The 25,220-nt window shown below is 45.1% G+C and overlaps 1 protein-coding gene across 6 annotated transcripts; it reads left to right on the top strand.

Annotated features, from left to right (window-relative positions):
• The first annotated feature begins 1,857 nt into the window (after positions 1–1,857).
• Positions 1,858–21,817, top strand: LOC114909773 (metal transporter CNNM4-like). 6 transcript variants are annotated; one of them, XM_029249569.1, is made up of 8 exons: positions 1,858–3,306; positions 8,953–9,096; positions 9,224–9,358; positions 11,209–11,378; positions 14,276–14,372; positions 17,255–17,344; positions 19,707–19,882; positions 20,411–21,817. In XM_029249569.1, exons 1-8 carry the CDS (start codon positions 1,887–1,889, stop codon positions 20,708–20,710), a joined length of 2,532 nt encoding a protein of 843 aa, XP_029105402.1. In that variant the 5' UTR covers positions 1,858–1,886; the 3' UTR covers positions 20,711–21,817. The 6 variants fall into 6 exon arrangements, with proteins under 6 accessions (XP_029105402.1, XP_029105401.1, XP_029105405.1 ...); XM_029249568.1 differs by having other exon boundaries at positions 20,357–21,817; XM_029249572.1 differs by having other exon boundaries at positions 19,707–19,899; positions 20,411–20,528.
• Positions 21,818–25,220: the final 3,403 nt, after the last annotated feature.

Genomic DNA, 25,220 nt, shown 5'->3' with positions numbered 1-25,220 from the left:
AGGTATGTCCCACTCGGCAGTCATATATACAGTAGTACAGTACTGTGTTAGTTGAAATACAGTATAGAATCTTGGCTATTTAGTCAGTACAAGTACAATATAGGTACAGTATACCATAATAGGCTTTTATATATGATGTTCGCACAACGTTCAAATCGCCTAACGTCCTTTTGGACAGAACGTGGGCGGCACAGTGGTACAGCGAGCAAAGCTGCTGTCTCACAGTGCCTGGGTGGTGTGTGGGAACGTGGCTTCGATCCCCGCTCAGTCTGTGTGGAGTTTGCATGTTCTCCCTGTGTTTGCATGGGTTTCCTCCCACACTCCAAAGACATGCTGTTCAAGTTCCCCCCATAGTGAGTGAGTGACAGAGAGAGAGAGTGTGTGTGTTCCACTGATGTATGGATGAATGGACCCCTTGTAAGTAGTGTATCTAGCAGTCTAAGTCACCATGGTGAATAAGGTGTGTGGGCTGGTAACACTACACAGAGTTCATTGGAAGTCGCTTTGAAAAAAGCATTTGCCAAATGAATAAATATAAACGTATCCTGCACACATTTGACTGTATTCTTATCATGGTTAACTAAATGTTTTGTGATTCTTTTTAGAGGGGGCGTGGGGTTCGAGTCCTGCTTGTAGTGCCCTGTCATGGACTGGCGTTGCGCCCTGTGTTGCCGGGTTAGGCTCGGTTTGCCGCGACCTCGCTCAGGACAAGTGGTTTCAGTGTGTGTGTGTGTGTGTGTGTGTGTGTGTGTGTGTGTGTGTGTGTGAGAGAGATTCTTTTTAATCTCTAGCGTTAAAAGCTATAAATCTACTGCATTTAAGTAATGTTTTATATTTGGCCTAAACCAAACCTCCACTATGCTATAAGACAACCGTAAAATAAGCGCAGTTCACGAGTGTAAGTGAACATTCGGAACAGTGGCTGGACGCAGCAGGCGGTCTGCGCACGTGCGCGTCTGTGCAGCGTTTGCAGCGCGTTCCATTTCTGTGTGCGGACCGTGCGCTACTTACCGGCGGCGGTGGACGCAGCGGGGTCCCAATGTCAAATGGCCCCGCCCCTCGGGATTGCGTCACTGCGCTGTGCACCGCTGACTGACGGCTCGCGGACGAAGCGCGTGCGGCCCGACGGCTCCTCGCGACGCGGCACCCGCGGTGGCGCGTGCCAGCGGAGTGCGGGGAGCGCTGCGGAGCGGGCGTTTACATAAGAGTACACTACAGTAATAAGTACAGTCAGTTTTAAAGGAGCGCAACACACAGAGGTCATGGAGGCAAACGAGGAGCAGTTTTGGCTTCCAGTTATTTGACAAATAAAAAATATTTTCAAAAAATTCAAAGAGCATTATTTATTATATATATGTCTCGCCATGTCTGGATTTTACCACTTGCGCTATGCTTTTCAGTGCCGTGCTGTATTGTCGACACAAAAAACGCAAAGGTTGCATAATACTAATGTGACAAATTTAGGATAATATCATGCAGACAGTACTGCAAATAAAAGCTGACACTCGGGCAGTTTTTGGGTCGGTTTCGGTACTGAGGAAATACTGTATATATAGATTCAGTCATGCGCAGTAGTTTATATTATAATGTTCCCTTAGCATCTCGCTAAGCAACCGCTCCTTCCTTGCATTACGTTACCGTAATGTTTGGTTTCATTTATGTCGTGCTCGTTATTCACGCCTAGAATTTGAACCCTGGCCAGCGGTCATTTCCGCACGCGCAGAGTACGAACCGCCCCCCCCCTCCGGCAACCGTAGCGCTGTCCTCGCCCGTCTACCTGCACGATTCGATGGGCGTGGCGGAAGGGTCATTATGTTAATAAGGGGGTGGGGTCGTGGAAAACGAGTGCGTGACGTCACCCGCCGTTCGCAGGGATTGAAACAAACATGGCGCCAGAGTGTGGCGGACAGGGGTACGTCCTAACTTTAGTGGTTTTTCTGTGGAGCGCGGTTGTCGGACGACCCGAGACGGCGGTAGCGGAGGCGGGGGGCACCCTGGTGCTGGGCATGAGGCTGGAGAGGAGCGACAAGCCGGCCACGACCACCGACGAGGGCGTCATCCAGGTGACGGAGGAGAGCAGAATCCAGCTCCGCTTTTACGGGCTACAGATGAACGGGGCCACCTGGTCTCACATCAGGTTCGCGGAGCGCGGGGACGGGGGCGAGGAGGAGGAGGCGGCGGCGGCGGCGGCGGCGCGCGGCAGCACTGGCGCCCTCAACAGGACTTGTGTGGAGTTCACCAAAGACTTGAGCGTTGGGAACTACATGAACGTCAGCAGCCGGGGCACCTCGGGGCTGCTGAGCGTGAGCGTGAAGCCGCTGCGCAAGAGCGAGCCGGCGAAGGAGTACAGCGCGTGCGTGCGGCAGAGCGCGGGCGGCGCGTGGTACGCGCTCGAGGGCAACGACGGCCGGCTGCGCGTGGTGGAGGAGAAGAAGTCGTTGCTGCCCCTGTGGCTCCAGGCCGCCCTGATCTCCTGTCTCCTGGTGCTGTCGGGCATGTTCAGCGGGCTCAACCTGGGGCTCATGGCCCTGGACCCGATGGAGCTGCGCATCGTGCAGAGCTGCGGCACCGACAAGGAGAAGAAGCACGCGCGCAAGATCGAGCCCATTCGCAGGAAAGGGAACTACCTGCTGTGCTCGCTGCTGCTCGGCAACGTGCTCGTGAACACTACGCTCACCATCCTCCTGGACGACCTCATCGGCTCGGGCTTGGGCGCCGTCGTCGCCTCCACCATCGGCATCGTCATCTTCGGCGAGATCGTGCCCCAGGCCCTGTGCTCTCGCCACGGACTGGCGGTGGGCGCCAACACCATCCTGGTGACCAAGTTCTTCATGCTCCTCACCTTCCCCCTGTCCTACCCCGTCAGCAAGCTGCTGGACCGCGTGCTGGGCAAGGAGATCGGCACCGTGTACAATAGGGAGAAGCTGGTGGAGATGCTCAAGGTGACGGAGCCCTACCACGACTTGGTCAAGGAGGAGCTCAACATGATCCAGGGAGCGCTGGAGCTCCGCACCAAGACCGTGGAGGACGTGATGACGCCGCTGAGCAACTGCTTCATGATCCACAGCGACGCCGTGCTGGACTTCAACACCATGTCGGAGATCATGGAGAGCGGCTACACGCGCATCCCCGTGTACGAGGACGAGCGCTCCAACATCGTGGACATTCTCTACGTGAAGGACCTGGCGTTCGTGGACCCGGACGACTGCACCACGCTCAAGACCATCACCAAGTTCTACAACCACCCGGTCCACTTCGTGTTCCACGACACCAAGCTGGATGCCATGCTGGAGGAGTTCAAGAAAGGTAACTTTTACCTGGCTGGAAGAGGAAAGTAACGGCTTCCTTTTGAGCACCTTGATACTAGAACCGGTTTAGTGCTTCACCTCAGGAAGTGCTTTGTCCGGTTAAAGTATTTAAATTCCAGTTAAATTCTTTATCCGTGAAAGGTATTTACCTAGGCTAAGCACAGTAAGTAAATATTACCTCCTGCAACACTGATACAGTAGTCTGTTAATAATTTCAGTTTCTGTCCGGTTAAATGTTAATTGTTTTATATTTCTCTGCACACACAGTGAGTGAACAGTAGGGAGTGGTGTCACACGTTGGCCTGTTTACCGTAATTTTCACTTACCAGCCTTAGTCCAGCGGGATTTTGGCTGCTCTCGGCTCTTACCTGCAATTTTCTACTTACCTGGTGTCACTTATTAACAATATGCTGTCTGTGTGATGTGCACAATTGGATGCGAGACCAAAGCTTTTGCACTAGAAAACATTTTGGGGGAGAATAAAGTCACACGAAGGTATGACCTTTGCCACAGCTGCTAGATAAAGAATGAAGCAGCAGTATTTACTTGGATATGTGTTAAACCCCATTGTCCCTAATCTCTGTCACCAGACATAACTCAAATAGGCTGTACCCATCTGACACTGAAATCATTATTAAAACACAAATAAGTTCACATTTCTCTACACATTTACTTCTCAGATGTGCCTATATTACTTCTTTGTGTGGGTCATTGGTTTCGTTATTTGCTGGGTATTCTTGCTGTATTAATTCTCAGCATCTTGCTCAGGGGTTCTACAGCACTGGGATTTGAAACAAGGACCTTCCGAATGCAAGGTGAAAGCTCTGAACAGCCTGCTGCTCCAGTAGTCCCCAATATGTCCTCAAAGCATGTCCCCTTAGCCGTGGTGAAGTTTTACAACTGGTTGTGGAGGTGAAACGGTTCTAAATCTATTTCAACTTTTTCATCTGAATTCAAGTTGCTTTGGTTTTTCTCAAGTCCATTATTCTTAAATTCCATATCTGAGTATAATTATGTGCTTGGAATTACAGAGAAAAAATTACTGTGATGGACAGTACACATGGGATCAGATTCAGATGAAAAATGCAATGAATTCATAGGCAAATGCACTAATAACATCCTATATTTGTGCCATGTGACTAATTAGGTCTTTCTACACAAGTGTCGCTTTTTGGATATTTAAGCAATTAATATACTGCCGGGTTTAAAGCTATGTATCAAAATCCATACATCCATTAACAACAACAGCTTCTCTCGAGCGGGGTCACGGCGACCCAGAGCCTCACCCGGCAAAACAGGGCGCTAGGCCGAAGTAGGAGAGGACGCATCCAGGATGGAACGCCACTCTGTCACAAGGCACCCCAAGCAGGACTCGAACCTCAGACCCGTCACACAGCGGGCACCAGCTGAACCCGCGCGCCGCCACCACCCCCCCATGTATAAAAATGTGGTTGATCATTGTGACAGGTACCATGCTTCTCGAAGAAAGATCAGTGACATAGAGAGGGTCATTGTTCAGACACATTTGGCAGTAGCTTCAGCAATGAACACTGTTCAGCTTTCTGATATCTCACAAGGAACTATGGAGATATTGACATCAAAGTTTGAGGGGAAGATGGCACTGGCTGGGAACAACTCGGGGCACAGTGCAAATTTTGGGGGTGTCGTCATTATCAAAACACCACGTTGTGAAATTTCTTATGGAAGAATGATGTCCAGGGCAACTGCTGCCCAGTGCACAATGTTTCCTCTAACAGAAAACACGTTTTTTGCAAAGTGTCCCACCACCCCTTTGAGTCCCCTCATGTTATGTATGTCACGGTTCCTTTCATTTTTCAAAGTTGCTTGTTACATTTTCCAGTTAGACCAGGTATAAAAAGAATAATGGCACTAATTGAGAGTTTTGTTGCTTTTTGGAATGAAGCACAGCTGTTGATTTAGTACATGGAATTTAAATATACGTTAGTAATGGAAGGCAGTGGACTCAGAAATGGACAGGGCTCCAAGCAATGTCTTCAAAGAGATTGTGAGTTTGTGAAATTCTTTGAAAAACGTGTAAGCAGGTGGGCAAGAGAACCTGAGGAATAAGTTGGCTCTCAAGTCATGAGTCATAAGTCTGTCTTATTGAGTCAGTTACCCAAGCATTTCCCAGCTAAAAAGGGTGATAGAAATGTACCTGGGTGGTACAGCGAGTAGTGCTATTGTCTTGCAGTGCCTGGGTGGCGCAAGAGGACTTGGGTTCGATCCCCGCTCAGTCTGTGTGGAGTTTGCATGTTCTCCTTGTGTGTGTGTGTGGGTTTCCTCTGGGTGCTCTGGTTTCCTCACATAGTCCAAAGACATGCTGTTCAGGTTCCCCCAGAGTGTGTGAGTGACAGAGAGAGAGTGTGTGTTCCACTGATGTATGGATGAGTGACCTAGTGTAAGTAGTGTAAGTCACCACAGTGAATAAGGTGTGTGGGCTGGTAACACTACATAGAGTTCACTGGAAGTCGCTTTGGAGAAAAGTGTCTGCCAAGTAAATGTACCTACATGTCTGTGGTGATGCGTTTCGGAATAACCCTTGATAAGGTGGATCCTCCTGATGCAAAGATGTTATTACTACTACACTCAAAGATTAAAACCTGATTCCTGCTCAGTCTGTGTGGCGTTCATATGTTCTCTGTTTGTTTGCGTGGGTTTCCTCCCAAAGTCCAAACATGTTTCAGGTGAATCGGTGACTCTAAATGGCCCTTTGTGTGTGTGTGTGTGTGTGTGTGTGTGTGTGTGTGTGTGTGTGTGTGTTACATTGCTGTGCTTTATCAAAGACTGCTCTAAACTGCCTACAGCGAAACACTAAGTCACCTTGGATAAAGGTCTCGGCTAAATTCTAGGTAAAATCATTGCAAGTCGCCCTGGAGGAAAGTGTGTGCTAAATGAATAATTGTGTGTAAATGTCTTGTCACTCAGCTGTCACAAGAAATCAAAATTCTGTTCTCATAAATGCAAAGAAACGCCTTCTTAGCTTGAGTCAGCGTTTCTCAGGGTATAACTATGTGAAAACGCCTAAATAATGTACCTGTTTAAGAAATGCAAGACCCCATTTCTGGAGTTTGTCTGAAGGTTTTATGTAAGTCCACTGAAACTTGAAATGAATATGTGAATAAGGGCCTTGTGTTTGGCTGCTCAGAGAGCATTTCATTATTCTTTGTAAAGTTCAGGATTATAATTAACTCAAAAACTGAAGTTTTGCTCCAACAAATTAGAGAACCAAATATAGTTTTCTTGTTACAACTGAAAACTGTACATGTCTCGTTGCTTTTGAAGTCTGTTTTCTCCTATTTCCTACACTCTGTAATGGTATTGAATAAACGAAGATTTGCCTGTTTGACTGCATGCACACAGCATCATATTCAGCATAATTGGGGGATGTGGTTGATTCCTTTGCGACTTGGAGACTTCTTAGATTTAACTTTCTGACTTGTGGCGTCATGATGTTTTACCAACATGAGGTTGGTGGAGCCAAGGCTGTGTGTTGAGTTACATGGTTAGACAGACTGCTGTAAAGCTCACAGGTTGGTGATGTCTCCATTGGACCTCTCTCTCTCTCTCTCTCGCATGCTCACTAATGCCTGGGATGTGGTTTGTTTCTTAGTGACTATATTAATAGATTGAACCTTTGTGCTCGGGCTGTCAAACCATGGCACATCAGCAGTATACAGTATTGGATGTCTAGATGTAGCTGAGTACCTAAACAAGGTAACTAAACAAAATGTTTTTGGCCCATAGCTGTAGTTGTCCAAGCACTTCTGGTTTTAAAGTGCAGCAGTCAGTGTGTTTTGGAATGTACTCATCTGTGTTTGGTAATATGATGCATACAAATGCCACTTGTAATGGAAATCAATTTGCATATCTTAGTTTTGTATTTATTCCAGTCATCCAGAATACACGTCTTGGTCATATGTCGTATTCTATTCCCATTATTAGAATGTGAAAATGCTCTTCTGGGAGAAAAGAACTGGCCTCAGTTTGGTTTGCTCTAATTCTGCATTTTGATTGAATGTCACCAGCTCTTCAATGAAATAGTTTTATTAGGTAAAATTAGACCAAGTAAACAAATAACTGAAGATGCATTTATTTAATGAAAGCAATGTACCACTCATCAGTGAGGAGGGTTTTTCGCCCACAGCTATATCCAGAACTGTTTGAGCTCAAACATTTCAGGGTTTTCAAGCATGAACAATTCTTTTCAACATCTTTGCCACCTTTTTAAAGGTGACAAATTTTTTTCTGAAATGTTATTTGAACAGTTCAATGGACCATTTCAGTAAGGTTCATTCTGTGAATGAACTTGAAGCTTTGGTCCTGGGTGCTGATAGAGCTGTAGACAGCAAAGACTTCAGAATGTTTAGAAAACCATCATCACTGAAGGGCAAGTGAAGGTCGTTTCACGCTGTCTTCAGTGCATTGAAAAAAACAGGTACTAGTGCTTTTTAAAACATTATATAGCTTCTTACAGTGCATCCATGGTAACCACCCTGGACTGCAGACCCCAAAGTGACTTCTTTTCTTTTCCTCCTGCTTCTGCTAATTCACTTTTCTGAGAGCAGGTTAGGTCATCCTTGATGCCCCTGGAATGACTCATAGGAAAGTCTTGCAAACATGACCTCTTGTGGGTTTCTACAACTTACATGACCATCTCTCATGTGCCCTGGAAAGGTTCCCTGTATCATTTTCTGATACAGCAGAGATTTCATGGCTTCTTGCACAATGGCAAGTTATCCATTTCCAGACCATCATACTATCACCACAATGCTTCTTCACCTGTGGTAGAAGATTCTTATTGTAGTTTGGTTTTCACCAGGAATAGCTGGGCCCGTGATGTCCAAGAAGTTCCTTTTTTAAATCACCAGTGCCCAGAACATTCTTCAAGGAGTCCTCAGACTCATCCAGGTGCTTCTGGGCATGTTGGATATGATCTGTAATGATGTTTTTCATGTACAGGGGCTTCTGTCTCTGTCCTGTTCATGTCATTGTTAGTTTTTTATTTAGAAATCAGAAACACTTTTTCTGAAACAAAAGAATTCTGCAGTTCTTTTTTTATTTTTTTTTATTTTTTTTTTATAGTATTGGTGATTTTTACACCCTGCTCATGGAGACATTTCAGCAAGATGGTATTTCCTATATAGATTCGCTACAGTCCCAAGCTTTCTCCATCTGGTGGTCATAGGTCAGTAGAGGTTCAGGGCCTCAAAGTGCTTCCCTTTCCAGACCGATTGGCTTTGGTAACCTTTCTCCAGAGGTCTTCAGGAATTTTTTAAGCCTGTGAAAAACTGTTTTGTAACCTGTCTTGTAATGGGAAATGTTGAACTTGCTGAAATGTCCATTGGGCAGTAATAGCCCAAATTAGGCCTGTTTGTTTACCAAAGTGTTCAAGCAGATGACCTGAATTCATCTTAATTAGGGTGATACCTATTTGAGGACTATTTAATTTTCACACCTGTTTCCACACAGGCTTGTCTTGCATGCAGTAATAAGCAAACAACAACTCGCATCTTCTCTGTCCTTCGCCATCTGAAAATGGGTTCATTATTTAATTAGCATGGGCACTAATATTTCCTTAGCAGCTGGAATGCTGGAGTGTGACAGCCTTTCTGCTCCATTTCAGGCAAATCACATCTGGCCATTGTGCAAAAGGTGAACAACGAGGGCGAAGGGGACCCTTTCTATGAGGTGCTGGGCTTGGTAACGCTGGAAGACGTCATTGAGGAAATAATAAAGTCGGAGATTCTGGACGAGTCCGACCTCTACAGTGAGCCTTCCCACCACCTAGGAGTGCCGTACATTGAACTCCCAACTCCTAACGTTGTGCTATTTTGCTACTGTTTTAATGTGTTTATTCTTTCCATCTCCCTTTCACTGCTCTTGCTCCTCTCCAGCTGACAACCGCAATCAGAAGAAAGTGGCACCCAACAAGAACAAACGGGACTTCTCTGCTTTCAAGCAAGAGAGCGAGTCCAAAGTCAAGATCTCACCTCAGCTCATGCTTGCTGCCCACCGCTTCTTGGCCACAGGTGACCTGGCGCTACCGATTAAGTAAAAGCATTATAAGATAAACAGGTGCATTGCTGAGCTTGTGCGGTTACCACATCCAGACACAATGCAAGAAAGAGCCAATAAGGCTGTACAATATGGGGCGCTGAAAGCCAGGTATTATTCTACACTCTTTCAACTGATATTGATGTTTCTCCAGGTGTTTCCTATTTTGTTTCAGGAGTAGCTGCAATGTTTGTGCTGTACATGACTCAGGTTGGGGCAGGTGTGCCATAGTCTTAATCCACCATGCAATTGTAACACGTTCCTGAAAAAACCCTTTGTAAAGTGAATTCTCCAAAATTTAAGATATAATTACCATTACTTCCAGTGGTAAATCTTCTTATGCATTCATGAGCCTGAAAATTGATACCCATTTATGCTTAAATATCAGATAGTATAATAAAAATAGTTTCTTTAGTTTTCTAAGTGCCCTCCTCTGTGTGTGTGTGTGTGTGTGTGTGTGTGTGTGTGTGTGTGTGTGTGTGTGTGAGATTTCTCTATAGATGGATGAATGACAGTTAGGGAGTTCAGTGCACTGTATCCAGCATTGCAGGTCACTTTGAATAAGAGTATTAGCTAAATTCTCCATCATTATTATTATTATTATTATTATTATTATTATTATATGCGCTTTGGAAAAAAGCATCCCTTAATGGGTAAATGTGAATGTGTCACGCCAGCTGTCTGGTTGCGTGTGAAATCTGAATTTGATCCTCGTAAATGTCTCCTAAACAAAGTAGGAATGTTGGATGAAATTCCTTGTACAGTCAAATTGTGGTAATTCACATGAATGTATCTTGGTGTGACCGTACTGTGTAGAAAACTGTTCCTACGTGGGGTGACGCCGCGTGGCAGAGGAGCAAGCACAGGTTCCAGTAATCTCAGGAACCGTAGCTCAAGAAGTGTGGCTGTACCACACTTTTACACTAGTGGGCTGACATTGACATTGTTCAAGTCCTCCACAAGTATTATATTGTTTTTGACTTGTAATCCCCCCTTTATATATACTGTGTGTGTGTGTGATTTTTTTTTTTTTTTTAAGAACAGGGAGCCCTGTAGTTATATCTAATGATATATGACAGCTGGCAGTGAGACAACGAAAGAAAACTGTGCACTGCTTCGTGGTCTTCATCTAGCTGCCAACCTGTTTTGTTAGTTTCTCCTCTTTCCTGGAAGAGGTTCCCCTGTCAGGTCAGTGCTGGTGTTTTGACTGCAGCGGTACAAGGGAAGTGCCAAGTATTACAGGAAATATCTGTGCACCGAGGACTCGCATATTACCAGAGTCCATGATTCTGCTTTGTTTTGACCAAAACTAACAAAGCGGGTGTCTGTCAACATTTGTGTACATCTGTGCTCTAGTTACAGACCCTTTAACATCAGTCAGCACAACCACTTGTGGACTGTGGATGCAGAAGTGCTGTGGCACATGGGGCACATAACCACAGTCATCTGTGCACATCCACATGTCTCAGCTGTGTGCCTGAAGTTTTGAGTGTCCAAAAAAAGCACGTTGTCCAACTATGTCCATCCACTCAGAGAGAAGGGACTGGACCGTAGGGCAGCTACTCAGCACCACCAGGCTGTCTTGCACTTTTTAGAATATGTCTCAATTAGCACCTGAGTTGCCCCCGAATCTCAAGGTGACATGGTTTACAATCCACATAACTTCTGTAAAGCAGCTATGGAGTTAAAGTAAAAACCTGCACACCTTAGCAAGTTCTAGAGGTCCAAGCTCAGTGGATGTGGTTTTGTGTGTCCTTTCCACTTTACTGCACTTTCACTGTATTGATCGTGCTGACTTTCTCTGGCACCCCTTCTACTACCGCAGAGGTGAACCTCTTCAGTCCCATGCAGATCTCAGAGAAGGTGCTGCTCCGTATCCTGAAGCACCCCAGCGTCATCCAGGAGATCAAGTTCAACGAGAGCAACAAGCACGCACCGCAGCACTACGTGTATCAGCGCGGCAAGGCCGTGGACTACTTTGTCCTCATCTTGCAGGTAGCCCCTCCACTCCAAGGCGTCGTGAGTAGTCACCACTTTTGGTACCAAGGCTGAGTGGCTGATGAAGAGTTGTAGCTCTGATGGCGATGAGCCTCTCAGTGGCTGTGGAAAGAGGCGCTGGGGTGGTAGGTGTCAAGGCAGTTCAGGTGAAGAAGAGTGCTGGGGTTTCGTAATTTATAGCTCCCTCGTTGCTGCTCCTGCTTCACTGTGCTTCATCAAGGCACCTACAGTACCTCGTTGCTCCAGTAAGAATACCCTGCAGTATAAATGGGTAAATCGTTGTACAGTTCACCTTACAGAAGGACATCAGCTAAATAAGAGCTACTAGCACAAGTATTATAAAATGATGTGGTTGGCATTAATATTAGATGAAGAGTTACAGTAAGTGTTACAATGCAGCATTTGCTCATTGACCTCAGGTTCCAGGATGTTGGTCTGTGTGTCTTAGTTGGGTTACTGCCTCCTGTGGGCACAGTGTGCCGTGAGTAGCTTACATGGTTAAAGAGGTAGGCTGGGGAAATAGATGAGCGTGTCCTGTGTTGTGCAGATGAGACATGGTGTGAGTGTGACCGCTGCAGGAGGAGAGCACTGGGGGGAGCAGCTGTGACGCCAACGAGGGGTCGGCATGGTCCAGCTGGGACCAGCAGGCCTGCCCTTCACTAATTGATCCCTCTTACATAAGCAGGAGAGGCTCCACATTGCCAGTGAGATTCGTATCGCTGCCTTAATCCTGCTTGTTCTGCTCTGCTCGCTCAGGAATGTCCGTGCACACACTTCCCTGTTTCTGATACCTCTTTTAATGTTCTGGGTTCTTGTTTTGCATACATTCTGCTAGACCTTTGTCATATTTAAAAAAAAAAAAAAAAAAAACAGCTGCATCTCTTCAAGATGGCATGGGAATAACACCTACTGTTATCTCCAAAATGGAAAGGAGGCATCAAGACATGGTTTGAGATCAATTAATCAGATCATGGATTTCCTCTGTCTTGCTCTCCCTCAGCAACCTCAGGTGAAGTACACTCGACTAGAGTCTGAAGGAGGTCACCTCTGAGTGTGTCGACAGCGTTGCTAATTGAAGAGCGGATTACCCGATTCATACCTTTCTAGGGAGCAAGGAGGATAAGGAGAGGTTCGGGGCTGATTGGCCCTGGCAGAAAATGTCGTGCATTGAAGGTCTGGAGTCACGCTTTGCACAGTTGTGGGAGGCGAACGTTTGGGACCTGAAGGTTTCTGGTTCAATTTTCTAGCCCCATTGTTGTAATTTTCACTCTTGCATTTTTTTGTTATGGATTTTTATTTTTAAATCATGAACTACGTTGCCACAAAGCAACTAACGCTGAGATTCAACGGTGTATGCGTTTGAAAATATTTCGCTTGTTTCTGTAATTTCTCTTATGAGAAGGAGGGGTTAGGGGCTATAAGTCCATGTTAGAGTGCATTTTTTTGGCATTTAAGTTGGCATTTTGACCCATCATGATTTTTCTACCTTTGTGAGTGTGGTTTTGCTTATGTGGTCATTTCAAGGCAGCATCACCCTGAAAGCACTGTGTAATTGTGTTCACCGCTGTGTCGCGTTCGTGTGTCTTGGGTTTTGTGGCCCGAGAGCGCTTGGAATATCGCTTTTCTGTGTTTGTGTTCTTAGAGGAACTTGAGCTCCCTTGACAGTTCCATTTATTCATTAATTTCGTTTAGCTGACGCTTTTCTCCAAAGCGACTAACAACACTAAATTATCTACTGTGATACGTTTATACAGCTGGGTAGTTTTTACTGGAACAGTTTTAACTTAAGGCTCTTATAGCAGGAATTTGAACCTGCAACCTTTGGGTGTGGCAGCTTTGACTACTGTGCCACCCGCTGCTATTTTCTGGCAGTTGTCTTTGCCATTTTGATGTTTACTCAGGTTGTTTGTGTCTGTTTTCGGCAGACAGTGATGTGTGATATATGATCAGCTGTAAGGAAGCAAAACTCCAGAAAGGGAAAATATTGTTTTATCGCACTGTCCCCATCATTTAATCATTTTGGTGAATGTGAAAGTAATTGTATTCTTCATATCCTGCTTTCCTGCAAAGATCACCTTATGGCTGGAGAATCAGTTATACAGTTAGCCTTAGAAGGAGGATGATTTTCTCTCGCTCTTTCGTTACTTTTCAGTCACTTTTCTTTCTGAACCTGACGCAGTCTAGTTGAAGGGAACTGAAGATGTTTTACACCATGCGTTTCTATAATGGTGTACATCATTCATCACATGCACCTTGTGTGTGTGGTGTTCAGTTGTGAAAGCTGCCTGGCATGGAACCGGGTCACATGCGTGTTACTATCTGCTCATTTTCTTTGCCTGTTCAAGTTTTTTCCTTTTTTTGAATTGTCAGCCTTATAAGAGCCATTCAGGTGCGTGAAGGCGTTGTGCTGTAAAAGAAAATTGTTTGCAAAAAGCTTCTGCTTCTGGATTCTTTTTTTGTCTCTTTTGACATGGCTGTTACTCGTTGTCCATGTACAGAGTGGGCAGGGAATCGTTGTTTCTACATGTGACCTGATCCTAATCTGTGGGAGTGGCCAGTTTGTTTCAGGCTCCTGGCCCTTGTCAGTATTCGAACGTCTCTGCGTCGATTATGGACCAAGGATCGAGCGTTCCACACATTCTTGACCTGAAGCCTGTAGCCGAGGTGTCCCCCCCCCCCCCCCAAACCAGACCTAAGGCGGCTTTGCCCAGCTCTCCCGAACTTGACCTTACGTAGTTTCCCATCATTTAAGAGATGTTCTGAATCGTCGGCTTTCCTCTGCAGTTCAGAGGATCAAATTGTGAGAACATCCTTTAGGTTTGACTACATACTGTGGGGCATATACGGTGTGGGAAGGAAGGTAGTGGCTGTTTATAACTGCGTTTCCTCCTCAGGGACGGGTTGAGGTGGAGGCCGGCAATGAGAATATGAAATTTGAAACCGGACCATTCTCCTACTACGGCGTCATGGCCCTGAGCTCTCCCAGCATTGGTGAGTTTACGCTCTACCTTGCCCTTCTTCCAGATTGTCTCCCCCTCCTCCTGTGCGAGAGATTGAAGCTCTTATTGCAAATGACGGGCCAGACCCTGCACAACCTTCACACGCTGAAGAGGTACTCAAACACAACACACACAGTGCTGCACTGACGTTACTCAACACACCTCCAGTGTCTACAGCCTGTGGCATTCCTGAGTGTCCGTGATCGATGATAAGACAAAAGGTGGATATGTTATGGGATGAGTTTGTCGACAGTCACCATTAAACAGGGATTTGTTGTATTTTTGTTTTCATTTATTTTAATTTTAAGGTAGTATGAAGTTCACGAAAGTTTTTTTGCTACATTTTATTTGAGGCTTTTACCAAAGCTGTAAACAAATCAAGATGTGCCTGTATTATTAACATAGATTTTTTTTGATGATAAAGAGTTGAAAGTGGCTAGAAGCTGACAAATGTTGCAGATGTGTGTGGGCTGAACTGATCAATGGTTCGGATTGACTAAGAATTTGCTAATGGATGTGTAAATGACCCTTTCCAGTAAGCTGATGCCTCATTTAACATTCAAGTTACAAATGTTGGAAAATAAATTTAGTTAAAAAAAAACTTTTTCACTATTCTTTTCTCTAAAAATCTCTCTTCCACTTTCATTGCCTCTTCTGTTTTAAAAAAAAAAAAAAAATTCCCAGTCAATGCAGTAAGCTGGTAGAAGCAGTGCTCTTGGACAAATTGACTGTGTTTTGAGAATTGTCTCCGTCTGCATCTGTTGGTAAAATGTTCCTCTGTTTACCCTGAGTTAAGTCACTTTGGAGATGTTTTGCTAAATGAGGAAAAAATGTAGACAGCAAACTGAAAGTGATCCGATGCTGACAAACATTGAGCATGTTTCTGTATGTCTGACATACTGAATGAATTGAGGCATCAGCTATACTTAAACTCGCAAAATTCTGTTGGGAAAATGTACTAGATACATTTAAACACATTTTTATCAGTTCTATCAACCCTTCTGAATTTGGACTGTGCTCTCAGTGAAGACGGGGGGAGGGGGATTTAGCTGTAAACTCTTGACTGGTCTGGTGTGATCAGTGGTCGGTGAAATCCACAGGCGATGGAGAACGAGAAAGTTAAAATATGAAATCCAAAAATTTAAAAGTAAGGTGATAGAAATCTAACACAGTAAAAATGTTTTTTTTTTTTTTTTTCTCCCCCCCCCCCCCCCCCCACAGATGTACTCAAAAGTTTATATAGTTTAAAAAAAAAAAAAACTCAAAAGTACAATTTTTCCAGAAATTAGTAATGCGGTAAATGTAACATGTTACTACCAACCAGTGATGTTCTTTTTTCTTTCTTTTCCCAGATGGAGCTGCTAATATGCTTGACTTTAGGGCTGCAGTAATTTCTAACAGTTTAGTGATGTCAGTGAGGCATAATGCTTCATTATTCTCCTGCATTGTTTTGGGGATCTGTGATGGGACTGATTGATTGTAAAGAACTGATGAGAAAGTAGTTGTGCAGCACTGACATCTAGAGTCTGAAATTGTGGTGTCACCTGTCTGTGGTGTTGAGGCTTTTAAAGTGCTTCTCCTCTATAATTTATTCCCTGTATAATTTATTACACATATGCCCATATAGCTTTTTTTATTTTCTGGCTGCATGCTCCCATGAAAGAGTAAAGTTACAAGCCACAAGAGTCACTCTTGGGCCACAGAAAAATATCTTCATTATAGAGTTTCAATTTCATGTGTTTGCAGTGTGTAAACTTGTGTATTTCAGCTCTTTTTGAATTTTATCAGAAGAACCCATAGACAGCCTCTACATTCTACAGTCAGAATTGAGGGCACATGGTAGCGTAGTGGTTACAGCTGTTGCCTTTTGACTCTCAAGGTTGTTGGTTTGAATCTCACCTATTGCTGTAGTATCCTTGAGCAAGGTACTTACCCTAAACTGCTCCAGTGAAATTACCCAGCTGTATAAATGGGTAAACATCTAAGTTGCTTTGGAGAAAAGCATCAGAGAAATGCAATCAGTTCTTTAGGATGTATCATTCTCTTGTGTTCATTGCTTTGTTGTGTATTATAGCCTGTCCTCCTCCTCCTCCATCTTTCGATTTTCTTTCCCCTAAAAGTTTATCCTAGACTTCCGCCGGTGTTGGCGCTCTTCTTCCTGCCATGTCCGCTTTGACACAGCCTCACTTTTTAACTGGCTTGCTGCTCTCACTCTCTTCTGTTCCACACCCATGCTTTTTTGTCGTTGAAACCTACCACCGACTGCCATTCTTTCTCCCCACACGTGCCCAGCGATTCCTTTCCGTCCACCTTGCAGTCTGGGCCAGAAGACCTTCGGCTGGACCTGGGTCAGGTGTTCAGTGTGTGTGCCCGAGGGAGCTCGAGCACCGTGCTGTAAGGTCCAAGGGCACTGGCTCATGTAATTGTCTTTGACACTCGCTCAGACCTTACAGTTGCGTGCGTCTCGATTCCAGAGTCCGGCCTCCGAACAGTTCTTGAATATATTTGTTTCAAACTGCTTGTAGCAACCGGTAACTGTTAGTGTCCTGTGTTCTGGCTGCATTTACTGTGTGTGTGTTTCTTTCTCTCACCGCATCATATTTTGTGGCCTATAATGGTCAGTCAGCAGTATTTGCTTGTATTTTATACACCTGTTCTTCCAAACCAAAAACTTTTTTTGAACATCTTTTGGTTTTGTGTTCTGAATCTTAGAGGTTTAGAAAGAACTTCAGCTTAAGATGAGTGAGTATCCATATTTTAAATCTGAACGTGAGGTGTTTTCAGGACCGCTGAGACTTTCCTCATATGTTCATGGGAACTTGTTTAAATCTGAATTTCTTTGTCTCTCTCTTATTCCTCTGTTTACCCCCCCAGTTGTGTCCCCCTCCCTCTCGCCGTCGGTCAGCTCGCCCCCACCACGCTATCTCTCTCTAAAGAGGTTTTCTCTGTTCTCTCGCTTCCCAGGTAAACGAATGCATGTTTGGGGGGGGGGTGGTTCGGAGGGATTCAGGGTGTGTGTGAGAGGGGATTAGTTTCACTGAACATCAGCCCCCACCCCCATGATTGAAGGGACCCAGTTCAGCACTGCTAGTTTTCGGTCATCTCCACCCTAATTTTCCACTCGGAATTTTAATCTGTTAATGATAAGATTAAGGGCAGAATTAGCTTTTACCCACTCAGTGTCTTTCATATCCTTTAAGAACAGGCCAAAATGAGCCGATAGCCCCCCCTCCCCCATGGCCAGGACAGCCAGCAGCTCATTGCAGTGTCACTTGACTTGCTACGCTCGGCCTGGGTACAAAATGGGGGAGCAGCTTACTACGCTCTTGAACTCCTAGACCAGTGAACTCACTCATTTACCACAAGGAGGGTCACAGCAGTGAAACACAGGTGGTTTAAAAAAAAAAAAAAAATGGACCTGCTTGACTGGGGCCCTTCTGTCCAGCAGCTGGGGAGGACTGGGACTAACCTTAGGGCACGCAGTGTCCCATCAGCCCACATTCCTACCCCTTTAATACTCTCCCCGCACTAACTTCCCCTCATCTGCCACTCGGGCTGAGTCACCACCCTCCGCCGGCAAAGACCGACGCCTGGCCAGTCGCTGTCTGACAGCACGAGTTTCCAAAACTGAGCCATAAATATGTATATTCAGGAGCTGACTGGCTTGCTGAAAACTGTTTTGCACAGTAGGGTCAGAATTTCAGTTTTTCAGGTGAAGGTTAAGGGATTTGTTGGACGTCGCCTTTGCCGAAAGGCTCTGGTCCACTGTGGACGCAGTGAATTGTATCGTCTGTGATTTTGAATTACGGTAAAGTTGAATGTAGCACAAAGTTAATAAAATATTAATGTTTGTATTTTTGAAATAAAGTTTGGGTTTTGCAGAACCTGTGCAGTAAATTAAGGGGCATCTTCATGATTTAGTTAATGTGATGTAAGTGGTAAAAGTGACTCTGGAGTAATTTAAATAAAATTTCAAGCACATTTCCAGCCCGTTGTTTGCAGGCCAAGGAGTCAGTGTGTTGTTGCAGTGTGTGTCAAGATAGCATTTTAAGTGATATTGTTATGTAATTTTCTGTGGTTTGCTGAGACCAGTATAAAACTTGATACATTCAACGCAACTCTGTAAGACTGCAAATGTTGAGGAGGGATGGTGTGGATCTCAGGGACACTGGTGCAGGAACAAAACTGTCAGGGCTGGGCAGGCACTAGAACAGTATGACACCTTTTCGAATCCTGGACAGTGAGCCTCAGCCAAAATCGGTATAGTTTGTGTTGAGGTTAATTTGGTACCGATGATGTCTCGCAGAATGTTGTGTTGGATTATTGTAGTAGTTTCAAGCCTTAATAACTCCTTTTTAAATGTTGTGATGAATTTTGTTCTTCGTGGCACTGGATGAGAAAACGTTTCGGGACTTGTCGACTCCAGCACCGAAACGGATGGTAACAAATGTCAGCTCAGCTCCAGTACTGATGTCGTGCAGACCTCACCTATTGCTCTGGTTCTTAATGTTCAAGACCAACCTGTTCTCTAGAACGGGGGAGTCTGGATGGGGGCCTTGGTGACAAGGGTTTGGTGACAGCTGACTGCATGGAGGAGTGGCCGATGGAATAAGGTTTGCGGCCGCCGAACGTAAACCCGCCCCCCCCCCCCAACCCCCTTCCTGCTTCAACACTTCAGCCCTCCCTTCTGTTGGCTCTTCCTTAGTGGAATGCAAAGGCAGTCGGGATTGACTCAGGATGGGTGCTTGTCAAAGCAGGAGCCCGTCCTACAACCCAAGAGGCGCCTTTATTTCTTCCTGGATCGAATGCCTCGGTTCAGCTCTGACTCTGGCCTGTCCATTGTGGGTTTGCTTGCTTCAGAATCGTGACCACATGAGACACACAGCTCTCCCACAGAGCTGTACTGTCAGAAAGGCAGCGCAGTGTGTGCTGAAAGGTAGGACTAGGTAGAACTAGCACCAACTGCAGGTAAGGATCCTAGAAGGGCAGTACAAGTAGGAAATCTGAGAACCAGCACTCTCGTGGGACGAAGCTGTGGGGAAAGGTTTGAAAGAAGCATGCCACACGATGGGCTTTCTTGGCCATTGTTGAACAAGATCACTCCTTACCCCATCCCTTAAACAGTGTTGATATGAATCCATCTCTTAATGTGTTCATTCCTGTTAACCCTTCTCTGACCCACCTGCCGACATCAGAGGACCCCACTGTTGGGTTTTATGGTGTTTTGGGTGGTTTCCTGAAATGCTCAATCCACTCACCTGCAGACTTTCAGCTGGCTTTTGACAATGTTCTTGCCCTGATGGCACACATGTCCCTGTGTTTTCAGAATCCCGCTCGCCGTCCCACGTCGGCAACCTAAACCGTTCTGCCTCGCTCAGCTGCGCGGAACGCACAGATTGCCTCTCTGTCAGCGGTAGCAATAACCAGCTCAACAGCGCCCCTTCGCCGCAGTACGTCCCCGACTTTTGCGTGCGTGCGCTCACGGACCTGCAGTTTGCCAAGGTGGGCGCTCCCAAAGTGTAGGTCTTCAGTCCACGTGGCTGTTTCTGTCTTATGGTTGCACTTGTTTTAATGCTATAGAAAGAGGTCCATTACAAATGACTTGATAAGCCTGAACTGATGAATAATTCATATTTCACATTTGTGACCTTTCCTTAGTTGTCTGTGAACTACTTCAGTGTCATGGGCAGAATATTGGCAGTGCTGCGTCACAATTTTCACCGGTCTATTCTCAGATGAATAGAAGACAAAATGGAAATTAAAACCGTACACTTGTTTATACTTCCTCAGTGTTATAGTTCTGTTTGTAAGTTTCATTTTAAAGTGTTTAATTTTATTTCACAAAAAGAACAGGTGTGTATTTGCACTGGTGCAAAAACACAGTAAGTCTGACCCCTCTTGTTGATACGGTGTCTTCAGACAGGATGATTTGCGTGGATATTCTACCGTAGTCCTGTTCCTCCCCCCCGCACTTAGGTGTTGTCTTCTCTGCCCGCCCATCCCCCACCCCTACCTGTGGTCGTTCCTCAGATCACACGCACACAGTACCAAAATGGTCTGATGGCATCCAGACTGGACAGCACCCCACACTCTCCTGACTGCGAGCACACGCGGATGGACCGGCTGCCCCAAGAGCCCACCACCGACAACGGTCCCGACGAGACCACCTCTCTGCTCAATGATCAGAACTGCCTGCCCCCTCGGCAACCGAATCACATCCAGGCCCGTGTTCCCACACCAGCCCACAGCCACGCTCACAACCCCATCCATGCTCATGGCCACTCCCCCAACTTTTGCCACACCCACGCTCACACAGAGAGCACCATTTGACCAGGAGATCTGGAGAATAGTGGTCATCATGTAAGGGAGGGACCAGGGGCGAGCGGCAACCACACAAACACAGCATCTCCAGGACTCATGGGCCATTTAGTTGAGTGCATCCTCCCCTTGTCCCTGGCTCCCTGAACCATCCCACCTTCATAACCCCAAGGGATGAAGCACTGAAGATTTAAAGGGGAATCACTGGTGTTCGTGTGGATCATCTTGGACATTCTGCATCAAATTCTGGATGCAGCCCACCCCTGTCGACGCAAGCAGCTTCTTCTGTCCTCCACCCTTTCCCTCTACAGTGCTCTTGTTCGAGTTTTCAGCAGCCGTGAGACCAGTGCGATGAACGGTGGACTGTTGCTTGTGCAACGTTAGGACAGAGAAGAGCAGTGGAAAAATGGTCTGTGTACCAAGCCGATGTAGGGACCGTGCCGGATTGGGGAGCATGGAGGACAGCGTAGACTCTGCATGGAGACGTGTGTGTGAATGTGAATGGAATGGAAGGGGCGAAGGACAATATTTTTTTTTTTGCATCATACAAATAACATGACTATCAATCCTTGTCGGTATAATTCTTTACTTTTATGCAACTATGAAGGAGATGCCCCACTGTACCCTTTGAAGCGTGAGCAGAGGGGAAAAGCTGACCTCCCTCTCCCCTGGCTGCCACATGCCAGGCATCTGCTGGTTGCCAGGGCCAGTGTTATTTTCCTGCATGCCAGCTTACATACCTCCCCCCACCCCCCCCGGCAAGCCACGTGACTCAGGGAGACCAAAGACACAGGCAGTACCATGTTACTGTCATGGGCACAGCCATCTGCCTGCTCTCAGGTGGCGTGCTTGAAAGCAGGGACATAGGAAGCAAACAGAGAAGAACGTTTCCAAAGCATGCTTTAGCGACAGTGGCATTATTTATAGCCATGCATCGGGAAAATGAACTTATTTATGTGTGGTGTACTTTATTTCTTCTGTTTTGTGAATGACCCACTTAGGTCATAGCATGGAGTGTGCTGCCTGAAACTGTGACACTGAATTCTTTCAGTTTTCCACGCTCTTGTTTCAAACCCTCAAGGGGGTTTCTGTGTGTGTGTGTGTGTGTGTGTGTGTGTGTGTGTGTAAGAAGGGTTCGCTGTTCCGCTGTCATAGGAGTCCTTGAAGGACAGTCAGTGGAGCAACAGGCAACACTTGGATGTTGGATTTGTGAAGATGTTTCTTCTGGGATGTGATGCTCATTGTCTTTTTGAGCAGATTGAATCCTGGATTTGTCAACACAGACTTACTTGACTCCAGTGGAGGAGGACTTTCAGGAGGTTGCTCAAGGCTGTTGAGCTCAAAGTATATGTAATACTCACCTCCCAAATAGTGACATATATATATATAAATATAAATATATAAGGGTTTATTTATTTAACATGAGATTTAATTTGTATATTTTTGTGAATTTTGTTAATTTTTGTCAGTGTTTTTCATATCCTCTGAATAGCAATACATGTTTTCTTTTGTCATTTAAAGTTTTTCGGCAGGGGCAGGTGCTACTCTGCCAAGATAGATACTGACCCCAAACAACCAGCGCCTGTTAAGCTCCCCCGTTTCCATGGTGTGGAGATGGTGGTGTAATCAAAGTATTTATCATGTGTAGCTTATTTATTTATAGAGAATGAGGACTGAAAAGCTATTGGGCTACTGTTTTATTTATTTATTTATTTATTTATTTACACAATCGGGGAATGAACAGGCACATGCGGGCCAGTTGAACCAGGGTCCTTCTGCTGTGCCAGCCCTCATTTCCTCCAGCAGCTTTGCAATGAACTTGATTCGATGGGTGACTAATGTGCCCCTGGCTGACTGGTACTGGGCAGCACATGTGGAAGCCCCCACTTGGTTAATCTGAGAGCACTTTGAGTAACCACTGTGAAACTTTTTACCAAATTTCCAGTAGTTCCAGTGTGAACGGATAGTGGAGCTTTGGTTAAATGAGGAGGTGCTGTTCCGAAGAGACAGGCCTCCATGTTGAAATCTCTGAATCTGACCTCATTGAGGAACACATCTTGGTAAAGATTTTACGTTCCAAAAATGAGTGATGAGGGAGGCACTTTTCTGTTTCAAATGGACACCCTTGTGTGAAAAGGAACATAAGGGAACAGATGCCTTGCTCCCTCACCAGATGGCCCTGCTTTGAGCTCCTGTAGTTTGGCAGTCACACATTATACATATTGATCATGGAATTGAGCTGCCGTTCGGAAAGGACAGTTATTGGCCCCGTTAGTTGAGCGCTGCTCTCGCGTCTCATGTACAATTTCATTTTTAAATTGTTCAACCATCTTAAATGGAAAGCTGTAGTTTGTCAAATATGTGATATTGTTTTATATCCTGCTACTTCACAATTCAGGAGATCATGGCAACTCAAATATGATAATGTGTGCGCAAGAGACAAATGTACAGCTGATAGCACTGTAAGCCCATCCGAGGGGGCAGAGCTCTGTTCCACGGGGAGCGGTGATTCGTACCTTCTGATCTGACCATTTATTTCCTGCTCTTGTCAGCTAAAGATTCTCAGTACTGACCTCCCCACCAGTGTGTGCTTATGTTTGTGGAACGATTTTATGAAAATGTTATGGGGTGGATGTAAAACCATGATGAAAATAGCATCAGGAGGTGTATGAGCTTGTTCTAGAACATAAGATTGCCAGCTTGTAGTCTGTAAATTGAAACTGAAAGGAGCATTAATTTGTATTCCAAAAACCTTGCCATTGGTTAAAAAAAAGACTTTGTATATAGAATTTTTTTTATGCACAATAGTACAGTCTCTGCATGGTTTAGTACTTGTTACTGGATATTGCAATAGGTCTTGTTTCTGCTAAGAAAATGTAGCAATAAAAATGTCTCTTCGGGTTCTATTAGTGCAGAATACCTGAAAAGGCAGTACTGTACTAGTGGTGATGGTCATTCTCATTGCAAGTTGATTTAACACGACGTGGTAGAGTTAGTGTTTCCTCTTCAGTACTTAAACTAATTACAAGCAGAATATGGAATTACTGCTAAAGTAGTTCTAAAATGCATCTGTGCATGTTGAGTATACTGTTGCCCATGACGCTACATCTTGTTTTAGTCTTTACTGAGAGCAGTGAACCAGCACGTCACTAGGCTTCTCCCGCCGTTCCCAAAATTGAAATTCCAACAACCCTGTGGCTGATGTGGTGTGATAAGCTGCTTTTCACCCACAAACCTTTAACGTCTAGGAGCACAACAGTGGAGAAGCTTAGCCTTAGGTAGCTGTTGCACTGTACAATCCCCCCCCAGCAGTAGTTTTGTAAGCCACCATCTGATGACTATGCACCTCTGAGATGTAATGGTTTTAGAAAGTACATTCCCATGCCAATGGCTTTTTCTCATGTTGTGTATTTTACCATTTGCTGTATTATTGTAGAAATGGGTTAAATGGCCCAAGTGTTACCCAGTCCTTACCACATCTGTAAACAATCTGTTCTGGGCTCTAGGTCCATTCTGTAGATTTCACTTGCACTTTACTATTTTACTTAATATATTTATTTTGTGTGTAACCCAGGTTAATGTATGTCATGAGTTGTGCTGCAGGTCGGTAACGTTTAATTCAAGGTGAGACTTTGCCATTGAACCTTGTGAGCTGGACAGGTCAATGAGCACTATGAAATGAGGTTGGAAAACAGAAGCTTAATGTACAATGCTGCCCAAATCCACTGATCTCACCATGAGACACAATGCCAGCTTGAACTTCCTTCAACCTTTTGTAGCAAAGCCTATAACCAATAAACTGTCTGCATGCATTGTGGACTTCTATGCAGCTGAGCACTTTAGCAGGGATGGAGGGGGGAGTAGCTGCTTCGAAACCTGAACTTGGCTGATCAAGATCAATGAAACCGTACCCATGTTGGGATATCACGGGAGAACATTACAATCCCATTTTGTCCTTTGTTGTCATTTAGCAAACACAAGTAAGAGGATTTTCCTCTGGTTGTAACACCCCCCCCCCCCCCCCCAACAGGCCTGATTCTAAAGCAATCAGTATATGAGCAGCAGTGTTTTGTGACAGAGCTACTTTCAAATTTATGCTTCCAATTGTGACGGACTGAGTTTTCATTTGAAAGGGTACTGCATCAGTCATTTTGATATTTTTATTTACCTTATTTGAAGGTGAAAAGGACAGAAAATAAGGGACAGTTGAATTGTACTGTATCTTTTTTCCTTGCGTGTTTTAAGTTAAAACATGTACATGCTGTTTTATAACAGTTTTGATGAACAAGAAAAAAAGGTTAATAAACTGGAGATATATTTCTCTATTTAAAAAGTGTTTGGTGTCAGACTCTGTGTACTTTCCAAAAGTGAAGTGTTGAGATACATGTTTTTCTTCCTGTTTATAGAATAAAAGCTGTTAGTCCAACACTCTTTAAACCATTCTGTCAAATACTACCCCCCTTGCGCTACACGGGCCAGGAAATGGCTTTGATGTGTTTTGTTTCGGTTACTTGGTAACAGC

This window comes from Scleropages formosus, unplaced genomic scaffold (assembly GCF_900964775.1).
Source record: "Scleropages formosus unplaced genomic scaffold, fSclFor1.1, whole genome shotgun sequence".
Taxonomy (NCBI): domain Eukaryota; kingdom Metazoa; phylum Chordata; class Actinopteri; order Osteoglossiformes; family Osteoglossidae; genus Scleropages; species Scleropages formosus.
Note: the sequence above shows the minus strand (reverse complement) of the source record. Positions and strands in the feature narration are given on the sequence as shown.